Genomic DNA, 12,518 nt, shown 5'->3' with positions numbered 1-12,518 from the left:
CAATTTCTTGGGGGCCAGTATTTGTGTAACAATGATCTAATCCAAGGTTATTAAAACTACAGAAGGAACCTGTAAAATGTACTCTGTTTAAGGGTAGCAAATAAGTAGCTTGGAAGCCTGTGCCATGACGATGTCAGCAGTGATTCTGTAATAACACGCTATGATTGTGAGGCACACAGTGTGGGAATGACCCGGTGTGTTGTCATGTGAGACGGAATGATAACTGGAGATGGGGAGTCAGGGCCCAGGTGCCTACCTAGACAGCTTGGTGAGTTAGGGTGTAGGGGAGAGAGGACAGGTGTGAAGCTATGGTCATGGGGGGTGCTTCAGGCTTCCACATCTCACTGATGAGAGGGGGGTGAAACAAGTAAAGATAGAGAGAGAAACAAAGAGAGAGCGATAGACTGATTAAATAGAAACTGAATTAAAGGATAAATCTGAAAATACAGGAGGATGGAGAGACATATGGAAAAGAGGAGAAACTGAATGAGGGATAAATAGGCCGTCATTGTAAATAAGAATTTGTTCTTAACTGACTTGCCTAGTTTAAAAATATATATATATAAATGAGAAGGAAAAGAATGTGGCACGGTAGCTATAGACAGAAGACTATTCCAGCTCATTAGGCCCATACAGAAGTTTGTCAGTAATGGTGAGAACATCACACCCATTCTACTGGAAAGAAATATGTAAATTAATCTGTGGAACAGAAAACATCCCTGCCTCCCAGGCAAACAAACATCACACCATCATCCTTAGTCAACATTCCATCACCACTCCCCTAACTAGACTGCCCACATAGTTAACAAAGGAATCACATGGCTGAAATATTACCACAAATGATTAGATGTAAACTTCATAGTTGGCATACCCCCAAAAATAAAATGATAAAGAATATTATTTTACAGCTAAAGAAGTCATATATAGGTCTAAAGTCCTCCAATATTACTATGAAACCACTTCCTCATGATTCTTAGTCCTTTACCGCATGTAATAGTAGACCACAAACCAATTCACACTCGAAATATAGAAAACCTTTAATATCCTTTATTTATTCTCTTGGTCATATTACATAGTTTATTGAAATAAAATCTAAATCAAACCTATATAACCATATTTGTGTTTCCCACTTATCTCAAATTTCTCCGTCAAAACCAAGAGACAGACCGAGAAACTCATAGATACATCCATAGACACATTCCACTCTCACATTAGGCATAATGGTGTAAAATGACCGTGCAGCCTACAATGCTAGGGGAAGGACGCCCTCGAGTGGACTAAAGCAGGAACTGCAAAGAGAGACATCACAGCTCATTCACCAATATCACCTTTCCTGTTAACGTCCCTCCCCACTTAATACTAAACGACTTGTCCCGGTACAATGCAATAAAGTACAGCAGTGTAGTCGCCCACCCTAAACAATATATTGTAGTAAACTGGTACACACTGGCTCAGGCTGCTCTACCAGTTTCCACAGGGTGGGGCCATTACATTACAGGTTGGGGCCATTACATTACAGGTTGATGGAGGGAGGAAACCGCTGCAAGATGGAAGCAATATATGAGTATAAAGAGGGGAATTGAAGTTCACACAAGCACACACCCATCACTAGACAATAGACAGACAGAATAATACAAAGCAGAGAGTTTAGGGATGGGTGTGAGCATGTGCCTGTTTGTCAGGTGGGGTTGTGGTCAGGTGGTGGGTGGGTTGTTAGTTGTTTTAACAGGTTCATCATGGTCATGTAGCGCTGAAGACCAGGCCAGGCTCAGACAACAATGGGGTCATAAGTGGTTGGAACACAGGGATGTGATTGACATGTTCATTGTCCAACGAGCTTGCTGACAAACGAGTCCAGCGCCTCATCATCTTTGATTCCCACAAACTGGTCGATGACGTCGCCTCCTCGCATGGCGATTACCGTGGGGACCGCCGATACCTGTAGAGAGAAGTAGAGGTCAGTAACCACAATGACATCAGTCAAAGGCACTGTTCCAGAACAAAATTAATCCTTCCTTCTAGTAATCCCTGATCTGATATGACTGGGTTGCTGTAAACTATGTAGTGGAGTTCCTTTTTTCACAAATCCCACCATTTTAGATCAGGAGTTACTTCAAGGAAGGGAAGAAAGAAGGTCACATTTTCTAACTAACATTTGCAATATCAATCAATAATGTCAACAGCTTCCACTTACCCCATATTCAATGGCCAAGTCTGTGTGATCGTCTATGTCGACCTTTGCCATGGCAACTTTGCCGTTCTGTTTGGCGACAGCTTTCTCTAATCTTGGCCCCAGTATCTTGCAGGGACCACACCACCTTTAAAGCACAAACATGGGATGTCTGGTTAGAACTGATAATACTGAAGGTATTCTTGAAATTTCAATCAAAAGTCTCGAAAAAATATATACACTGCTCAAAAAAATAAAAGGAACACAAAAATAACATCCTAGATCTGAGTGAATGAAACACTTATTAAATACTTTTTTCTTTACATAGTTGAATGTGCTGACAACAAAATCAAACAAAAATTATCAATGGAAATCAAATGTATCAACCCTTGGAGGTCTGGATTTGGAGTCACACTCAAAATTAAAGTGGAAAACCACACTACAGGCTGATCCAACTTTGATGTAATGTCCTTAAAACAAGTCAAAATGAGGCTCAGTAGTGCGTGTGGCCTCCACGTGCTTGTATGACCTCCCTACAACGCCTGGGCATGCTCCTGATGAGGTGGCGGATGGTCTCCTGAGGGATCTCCACTAGAGTGAAAGCACCGCCAGCATTCAAAAGTGACCAAAACATCAGCCAGGAAGCATAGGAACTGAGAAGTGGTCTGTGGTCACCACCTGCAGAACCACTCCTTTATTGGGGGTGTCTTGCTAATTGCCTATAATTTCCACCTGTTGTCTATTCCATTTGCACAACAGCATGTGAAATTTATTGTCAATCAGTGTTGCTTCCTAAGTGGACAGTTTGATTTCACCGAAGTGTGATTGACTTGGAGTAGTTACATTGTGTTGTTTAAGTGTTCCCTTTATTTTTGAGCAGTGTATATCTGTGAGTACAGAATAGAACCTGACAATAACATTAAATTGTTGCATAAGCAAGACAATGTCAACAAGTTGGCAAAAACATAGACCAGGTCAACACTGACCACCATGCATATCAAGGTCATGTGTACTGTATATACAGTGTCTTGCAAAAGTATACACCCCCTTGGCATTTTCCCTATTTTGTTGCATTGCAAACTGTAATTTAAATATATTTTTATTTGGATTTAATGTAATGGACATACAAAATAGTCCAAATTTGTGAAGTTTTAAAAAATTACTTGTTTCAAAACATTCTAAAAAAGAAAAAACTGAAAAGGTGGTGCGTGCATACAGTTGAAGTCGGAAGTTTACATACACCTTAGCCAAATACATTTAAACTCAGTTTTTCACAATTCCTGACATTTCATCCTAGTAAAAATTCCCTTTCTTAGGTCAGTTAGGATCACCACTTTATTTTAAGAATGTGAAATGTCAAAATTATAGTAGGGAGAATTATTTATTTCAGCTTTTATTTCTTTCATCACATTCCAATTAGCATTCCCTTTAAATTGTTTAACTTGGGTCAAATGTTTTGGGTAGCCTTCCACAATAAGTTGGGTGAATTTTGTCCCATTCTTCCTGACAGAGCTGGTGTAACTGAGTCAGGTTTGTCAGCCTCCTCGTTTGCACACACTTTTTCAGTTCTGCCCACAAATTTTCTATAGGATTGAGGTCAGGGCTTTGTGATGGCCACTCCAATACCTTGACGTTGTTGTCCTTAAGCCATTTTGCCACAACTTTGGAAGTATGCTTGAGGTCATTATCCATTTGGAAGACCTATTTGTGACCAAGCTTTAACTTCCTGACTAATGTCTTGAGATGTTGCTTCAATATATCCACACAATTTTCCCTCATCATGATGCCATGTATTTTGTGAAGTGCACAAGTCCCTCCTGCAGCAAAGCACCCCCACAACATGATGCTGCCACCCCTGTGCTTCACGAGTGGGATGGTGTTCTTCAGCTTGCAAGCCTCCCCCTTTTTCCTCCTAACATAATGATGGTCATTATGGCCACAGTTCTGTTTCTGTTTCATCAGACCAGAGGACATTTCTCCAAAAAGTATGATCTTCACCCCCATGTTCAATTGCAAACAGTAGTCTGGCTTTTTTGTGGCGGTTTTGGAGCAGTGGCTTCTTCCTTGCTGAGCGGCTTTTCAGGTTGTTGATATAGGACTTGTTTTACTGTGGGTATAGTTACTTTTGTACCCGTTTCCTCCAGCATCTTCACAAGGTCCTTTGCTGTTCTGGGATTGATTAGGATTTTTCACACCAAAGTATGTTCATCTCTAGGAGACAGAATGCGTCTCCTTCCTGGTATGATGGCTACGTGGTCCCATGGTATTTATACTTGCGTACTATTGTTTGTACATATGAACGTGGTACCTTCAGGCATTTGGAAATTGCTCCCAAGGATGAAGCAGACTTATGGAGGTCTAGAATTGTTTTCCCGAGGTCTTGGCTGATTTCTTTTGATTTTCCAAAGATGTCAAGCAAAGAGGCACTGGCAAAGGTAGGCCTTGAAATACATCCACAGGTACACCTCCAATTGACCCAAATTATGTCAATTAGCCTATCAGAAACTTCTAAAGCCATTACATAATTTTCTGGAATTTTCCAAGCGGTTTAAAAGGCACAGTCAACCTAGTATATGTAAACTTCTGACCCACTGGAATTGTGATAGTGAATTATAAGTGCAATAATCTGTCTGTAAACAATTGTTGGAAAAAATTACTTGTGTTGTGCACAAAGTAGATGTCCTAACAGACTTGCCAAAACTATAGTTTGTTAACAAGAAATTTGTGGAGTGGTTGAAAAACGAGTTTGAATGACTCCAACCTAAGTGTATGTAAACTTCTGACTTCAACTGTATGTATTCACCCCCTTTGCTATGAAGCCACTAAATAAGACTGGTGCAACCAATTCCCTTCAGACGTCATATAATTAGTTAAATAAAGTCCACCTGTGTGCAATCGAAGTGTCACATGATCTATCACATGATTTCAGTATATATACACCTGTTCTGAAAGGCACCAGACTCTGCAACACCACCAAGCAAGTGGCACCATGAAGACCAAGGAGCTCTCCAAACAGGTCAGGGACAAAGTTGTTGAGAAGTACAGATCAGGGTTGAGTGAAAAAAATATATTAGACACTTCCCACAGAGCACCATTAAATCCATTATTAAAAAATGGAAAGAATATGGCACCACAACACACCTGCCAAGAGAGGGCCCCCCACCAAAACTCACAGACCAGGCAAGGAGGGCATTAACAAGAGGCAACAAAGAGGCCTAAGATAACCCTGAAGGAGCTGCAAAGCTCCACAGCGGAGATTGGAGTCTGTCCATAGGACCACTTTAAGCCATCCACTACACAGAGCTGGGCTTTACAGAAGAGTGGCCAGAGAAAAGCCATTGCTTAAGAAAAAAATAAGCAAACACATTGTGTTCACCAAAAAGAATGTGGGAGACTCCCCAAACGTCTATGGAAGGTACTCTGGTTAGATGAGATCAAATTGTAGCTTTTTGGCCATCAAGGAAAACGCTATGTCTGGCGCAAACCCAACACCCCGAGAACGTCATCCCCACAGTGACACGTGGTGGAAGCATCATCCTGTGGGTATGTTGTTCTGTCTGCAGGGACTGGGGAACTGGTCAGAATTGAAGGAATGATAGATGGTGCTAAATACAGGGACATTCTTGAGGGAAACCTGTTTGTCTTCCAGAGATTTGAGACAGGTGGAGGTTCACCTTCCAGCAGGACAATGACCCTAAGCATAATGCTAAAGCAACACTTGTGGTTTAAGGGAAAACATTTAAATGTCTTGGAATGGCCAAGTCAAAGCCCAGACCTCAATCCATTTGAGAATCTGTGGTATGAGTTAAATATTGCTGTACACCAGCTGCACCCATCCAACTTGAAGGAGCCGGAGCAGTTTTGCCTTGAAGAATGAGCAAAAATCTCAGCGGCTAGATGTGCCAAGCTTATAGAGACATACCCCAAGAGACTTGCAGCTGTAATTGCTGCAAAAGGTGGCTCTACGAAGTATTGACTTTTGGGGGGGTGAATAGCTATGCACGCTCAAGTTGTTTTTTTGTGTCTTATTTCACAAAAAAATATTTTGCATCTTCAAAGTGGTAGGCATGTTGTGTAAATCAAATGATACAAACCCCAAAAATCTATTTCAATTCCAAGTTGTAAGGCAACAAAATAGGAAAAATGCCAAGAGGGATGAATACTTTTGCAAGCTACTGTGTGTGTGTGTATGTATATATTCAGGCTGTGTGTGTAATTTTCTAGAGCAGGGGTGTCAAACTCATTCCATGGAGGGCCTAGTGTCTGCTGAGTTTTGGTTTCTCCTTTCATTTAAGACCTAGACAACCAGGTGTGGGGAGTTTCTTACTAAACAGTGACCTTCATCAAGTCCAAGGGAGGAGCGAAAAGTTTGACATGTTGTAGAAGAGCATGAACCCAATGTGGCTGTCCTGGCATTGCCTCTTGTTGTGTAACCTCAAATGATCAACCTCCAATGGAAACACCATCAGATGTCAAGCCATGCAGCCAGACACACAGTATAGGTAAGGTGTCATCATCACACATGATATGCACTCAGTCAATACTTCCACTGTTATGCTTTAGTCTTACAATAGGAAAGCTGTTGAGCATATGTCAAAATTAATATAATTGATCAATAGATTCACCTGTTGGGTGCATTGTTGAAAAAGCTATGGTCAGATTTACAAGCATGGTTGTAAACCATCATTTGATACCTGCTATAAAAGTTGTTTCCTGCTGTCATCTCAGTAGTCTAATTTCAATAGGCAGACAGATGCTTCTCCATGTATTGTCTCTTAGGGGCTTTGCTTTCTGATTAGAGGGTTGTTTGTAAATGCTGTAAGTGGAGCCTAATATCCCCTCTGGGGATCCATGAAACATATTAAAGAATTAATCTATTAGCTACTCACTGGGCATGGAAGTCAATAAGCACAGGCAGCTCACTGTTGATGACTCTCTCTGTGAAGTCCTCATGGTCCTGCACATTGAAGGAGACCTCTCTGCGGGAAGTGTGGGGCAGGGAGCGGGGCAGAGTGTGTTTGGGGGAAAGGAAGGATAGAGGGGTAGTGGAGGAACGCAGGGAGGTAGAAAAGGAGGAGGTGGAGGCCGGGAGACAGCGAAGGTCTTTTACTGAGAGGGTCCAAATTCTACGGACTAGCAGCCGGTGAGCCATCTGAAAGGAGACATAAATGGGGGAAGAGAACAGAAGACTGATGAATGACATGAATAATCAAAACAGGGCCACTACTCAGGCAGCGCTACTATGGTTGGACAGTGACATCAGGGGGAGGAAGGACACCTATACAAGACATTCTTGTTTACCACCATACAGTAACATGTAGGTGTGTGAGAGATGGCTGGCTCAGTGGCTATGAATATAGTTCCCTGCTGTTGCATGTTATGCAAACAGATTCCGTAGCTAGCTAACGTTAGCTAACTTCATGGACAACTGCTGATACGGCAATAAACCACCACAAAGAGTGTGAGTTATAATTCTAGTGGCTTGACCATCCAATAGAACGGCGTCGTGTTTCGCAACCACTGTGTGAGTATTTACGAAATGGGCTTAGATTTTTCTTCGAATAACCTCCGTGTGACTTTGCCTGTCTTCCTTCTCTCTTTCCACGCGCCTGTGTCCTCTCATTATAAAACGCCCACATCCACAAACCGGCGCAAAACTACTGCCATTACGTGCAGATGTCACCCAGAATATAATTGTAGTGACACAGACAAATAACACAAAACACTTACCGTTCTGTACACTGTCGTCCTGTATGAAGTACTTCCGCTTACAGTTCAGATAAGAGGGCGCACAGGTTATTTGTGGGTCTCGTGTTTAAATTTGAGCGAGTAGCGCCGCCACAAGTTAAAATTCAGAACTACAGTGGCGCCAGTGCACTTGAAGGGTTATGAAAGGTTCTCTGGCAAAACAATGGGTAGACCTCAAGATAGGAGTTCTCGAGATAGAGGAGGTGAGGTGGATTTGCAAATCGTGGAGACCCCACCACACGGAATCTGACACAGAAGGAGATATTATTGTCTACCTTTGTCAATTAATCATACACCGCAAAATATTTTGCGGGTACCCATACAAAATTACCATAAGGAGCTGCTTTCTATCTTGAAGATTTAACAGATGGAAAGAGAATGGGCACACCTAGTCAGTTGCACAACGGAATGCATTCCGCATTTAACGCCTCTGAATCACAGAGGGACGGTATGGCGGCTGCCTTAGTCGACGTCTACGTCATCAGTGCCCTGGGAGCAGTTGTTGGGGGTTAACTGCCTTGCTCAAGGACAGAGCGGTAGATTTCTTTCACCTTGCCGGCCCGGGGATTCAAACCAGCGACCTTTCGGTTACTGCCCCAACGCTCTAAACCGCTATAGGCAATCTGCCTACAAAGTTCACTGCATTGAGCTCAGGCGTCTATAAATTCACCTAAGCGAAATGATCAATATGGGTAGCATGCTGGCCCTTTCTCTTCAGAGTGCCATTCATTCATAATTGATGGGGAGACTAAAATGAAAGTGAGAAGTGAGGCTGTCTCGACCACCTTTCATGTCAGATGGTCACCGGATGAAAGGTAGAGAGATGTGGGTGTGTGAGGTGTAGAGGAGACTGAGACTAGATAAGGAGAGTGGAGAGAGTAGACAGCAGACAATGGATTCAGAAATGGGGGCAAGGCATTGCTGCTGCTGATGATGATGATGTGGACAGGAGGACCAGACTGCTGCATTAACAATGAATGGATATTCAATCAGACAGCTCATTCCTGAAGTTGAGAACTGAGAATGCAGAGAGAATACTCCTGACCCTGTGAGTGGCTTTCACTTATTCTTTGTAGACCTGTAGTACTTCTTACCATGACTTAGCTATTGTACACATAATCATTGCACTGCACTCAATGTTTTCTCTTTGACTGTCCTTTCCCCTCTGTGTTTATTATTCTGTCTTTTCACAGCAGTGGAGGCTGGTGGGAGGAGCTATCGGAGGACAGGCTCATTGTAATGGCTGGAATGGAATTAATAGAATGGAGTCAAACCTGTGGTTTCCATATGTTTGATACCGTCCCATTTATTCCATTCCAGCCATTACAATGAGCCTGTCCTCCTATAGCCCCTCCCACCAGCCTCCTCTGTTTCACCACTGCTATATTATGTCTCTGTGATTTCATTGACAGTGACTGTTTTCTCTGGATGTCATGCAGTACCATAGCTTTGATGACTTAACTCTGAATCTCTGAATAACTCTGTGTCAGTGGAGGCTGCGGCTCATAATAATGGCTGGAACGGAGCAAATGGAAACCATGTGTTTGATATATTTCATACCATTCCACTAATTCCCCTCCAACCATTACCATGAGCCCGTCCTCCTCAATTGAGGTGCCACTAACCTCCTGTGCTCTGTGTTAATTCTGTACATTTGTATCCACTGTCTACATTTAGGAAAAGTCTAACAAGAGGTCTTCACAGACCATATCAACCAGAGGTGGTCATCTTACCAAGTGACATGTTTTACCCCATCCAATACCATTAAACACAGTCTTTCATCTACCGCCACCTGTAACAAGGTAGAATGTCCCAGCCGTCCCGACACTGGCAGTCTGAACGTGGGGACAGATCTGATGACTTCTGGAGGCACCTCAAAGAGGGGGAGGAGGAGGGAGGAGCAGATATAATGCTCCAGAGGACGGGTGAAGAGATGAGACCCTCTATCACCCTCCGCCCCCCACCTTTGTTCCGCAGCATCGGGCCGTCGGGGCTGTCGGCCAGTCTACCACCCCACCGACGTCTCCGCTCCATATTCCGCAGATCCAGAGCGGTGCTGCCTGCGAATACACACGCCGGCAAGGTTTCAGGAACACACACCCTCCAAGATTTACTGTCAGGCACCCACATCAACACACTCCCACATCAACTGACTCACAATGACGTAGTGTCAGAGAAGGACGTTCACATAAACACAGACTCAGAGACACAAACACAGCCCAAGAGACTCATGAGTGCACATGGGCTCACTGTATTAGAACCACCAACAGGACCTCTCACAGATACACTCTCATTCATAGTCAGTGCTGAAAGCAGACAGCAGGTCGGACAGCCTTTTTCTCAGCTTTCCCCACCCCTAAGGACCCATATCAAAGGTAGGGCAAGATGGGGCAGAGCAGTGTCTCCTCTTAAAATGAGAGATGATCTTGGGACTGGAGAGGGAGGATTGAAAGAGAAGCAGAAGGTGAAGAGGAGGAGGCTGGACTGGAAAGGAGAGGACCAAGCCAATGACAGATATGTCCCGTCCTTCACCCCAGAGACAGAGGGAGATGGTGGACTGTGCCAGTGGTTACAAAGTCTGGGGATTGGAGATAGAGAGGAGGAGGCCAATTCCCCCAACAGAAGTAAACAGCAGCCAAGTGGGTTCAGGGAGAGGATGGCTGGACACAGAGAGGGGTATTCACATCCAGCAGCCAACCACAGGAGAGACAGACGCCCCCACTTCCTCCCGCCTATCTGTCAGTCTGGCTCCCTACTCCATGTACCCCTGCTGCTTCCCAAAAACTCCCCACCACCCTCGCCATGCACCTCCCCACACTCCACCTTCCACCCCTTGCCTGTACCCCTCCTCCACTCTCTGCCCTTCAGGAGGAAGTGATATTGTCCAGCAGAGGAAAGGGGTCTCAACTCAAGAGGCCCATTTGTGTTTACTCTGTATGCGGTTTTCTGTCTTGTTACTTTGGCATATTCTGACTGACACTTAGCTTATGTATTTGCATGTATTTGCATATAGCGCATTACGGCTACACATCCTTAACAAGACTTATCCAGGTATAATGTATGTTGCTCTTGCCATTTATACTGTACATCCTTTACAAATAATCACATAGTAGTTTCTCTACGTGTAAATAGTTTCTAAGGATATGTTGTCCTGTCACATTTCAATTGCATTAAATTTAGCATGTATAGTTTGAAAGATCCAGGGCATTGTTGTTTCTCAGGATTAACATCAACAAGTGAACCAACCTCAGCGTTTCAGTAATGATGTGCTCTGCCTTGTCCGTCTATAGACCTTGTCCAGATATCCCCCGCAGAGGCCCCCCTCCCCTGATCAGAGAGGAGGCCCATGTTGTTTTTGAGGTGTCGGTTCTGGCCTGAACAGTGCTGTGCTCTGTGTGCAGCCTGTGGTGGGAGCTGCATGTCAGGGCCAGAACACCGGCGTCTCAGTCCTCCTCACTGCCCGCCTCGCACAGCCTGCCGTTTATGTGTTTACCCTCAAACGCAGCCCAAAATGTTTGTGAGTCAGGCTCTTTTTTTTCCACCCGCCCCTCCCATTAGGTGCCAAACAAACATTGCACCGGAAATTGCAGGGATATCTGGGATTTTTAAGGGGTCCCAGCAGACAGGGGGCGAGGTCGAGAACAAGGATGCTTTCTGTGACATCTTAGAGGTGGTGGGGGGGCAGTCATAAGAGAGGCGAGGCTGCAGCAAACAAGGAAAGAAATAAATATAACGGGAGGGGGGTAGTTAGCCAAAAGAGAGGGTGTGACCAAGGCTGGGTGGCAGGGGGTGGGCAGAGTCAGTAAGCTTCATTACGACTGATCAACAGGCACAGGTGACCCAGTTTCTGATGCCCTTTGACCTTATTACGTTCCTTGAGCCCATATTGCATGCCACTCCTGACCTCGTTTGTCACCAAGCTGACCCGAGCGCTAGGCTAATGGTAACCATTGACGTAACTGTTATAAGGCCCCGTGTCACATGTAGCAGCAACCTCTTTTTTGGACTGCTAACTGGTCGAGCTTGTTTCCTCTCATTCCTTCTCCCTCCTTGCCCATTCACTCCACAGGACAGACAGGACAGTGGGCCCAGTACAACCATTGATGAGGCTGAGATTTTATGTCAACCCCAAACAAAGGAATAATGAATGAGAAAGTGTATGCTCTTTGTTCACAGGGTGCTATCTGGGTTTTGTCCAAGCCTCGTCCTCACAAAACCCCAATGTCCTTACTCATAATGGCCTGGTGACACATATAGTACATGGCACAGTAAAATGGCTGTTGTTAGGTTAAATTGTTCCCAACAGGACAAGTACAGTAAATGGCCTTGTACTTATTTAAATTAAAGTGAAACAGAAACCAAAGTCCAAGTCCGCTTGTTCTCAGTCTCTTCATTTTCACTGTTTCTGCTCTGTCATCTGTGCTGCATACAGACGCAGAGCCTTTCTCTCTCTGTTCAGACGCAAGCTCTCTAATTTAGACCTCTGTCTGCTCTTTATTTTCCCTCTATACATCTTAAATTAGCATCAATTAGGAGATTGTTTGACTTCAAATGCATAGCTGTTTGAAAAGGGCTTTGTTAGATTGGAATGAATGACTAC

The 12,518-nt window shown here is 44.0% G+C and overlaps 2 protein-coding genes across 4 annotated transcripts; one reads left to right on the top strand and one right to left on the bottom strand.

Moving 5' to 3' along the window:
* Window positions 1–1,032: 1,032 nt before the first annotated feature.
* LOC118384640 (thioredoxin, mitochondrial-like) lies at window positions 1,033–8,286 on the bottom strand. 2 transcript variants are annotated; one of them, XM_035771340.2, is made up of 4 exons: window positions 7,901–8,286; window positions 7,060–7,322; window positions 2,195–2,318; window positions 1,033–1,939 (listed from the first exon to the last, which is right to left on the bottom strand). In XM_035771340.2, exons 2-4 carry the CDS (start codon window positions 7,320–7,322, stop codon window positions 1,823–1,825), a joined length of 504 nt encoding a protein of 167 aa, XP_035627233.1. In that variant the 5' UTR covers window positions 7,901–8,286; the 3' UTR covers window positions 1,033–1,822. The 2 variants fall into 2 exon arrangements, with proteins under 2 accessions (XP_035627233.1, XP_035627231.1); XM_035771338.2 differs by lacking the exon at window positions 7,901–8,286 and adding an exon at window positions 7,737–7,838.
* On the top strand, window positions 2,327–12,303 carry LOC118384632 (uncharacterized). Of its 2 annotated transcripts, XM_035771324.2 has the most exons (4): window positions 2,327–5,186; window positions 6,466–6,672; window positions 8,868–8,966; window positions 9,596–12,303. In XM_035771324.2, the coding sequence occupies exon 4, from the start codon at window positions 9,726–9,728 to the stop codon at window positions 10,794–10,796; it is 1,071 nt and encodes a 356-aa protein (XP_035627217.2). In that variant the 5' UTR covers window positions 2,327–5,186; window positions 6,466–6,672; window positions 8,868–8,966; window positions 9,596–9,725; the 3' UTR covers window positions 10,797–12,303. The 2 variants fall into 2 exon arrangements, with proteins under 2 accessions (XP_035627217.2, XP_052347230.1); XM_052491270.1 differs by lacking the exon at window positions 2,327–5,186 and having other exon boundaries at window positions 6,273–6,672.
* The last annotated feature ends 215 nt before the right edge of the window (window positions 12,304–12,518 follow it).

Source organism: Oncorhynchus keta, chromosome 32, assembly GCF_023373465.1.
Source record: "Oncorhynchus keta strain PuntledgeMale-10-30-2019 chromosome 32, Oket_V2, whole genome shotgun sequence".
In the NCBI taxonomy this organism is placed as follows: Eukaryota; Metazoa; Chordata; class Actinopteri; order Salmoniformes; family Salmonidae; genus Oncorhynchus; species Oncorhynchus keta.
This window is presented reverse-complemented; position numbering and strand designations above follow the sequence as displayed.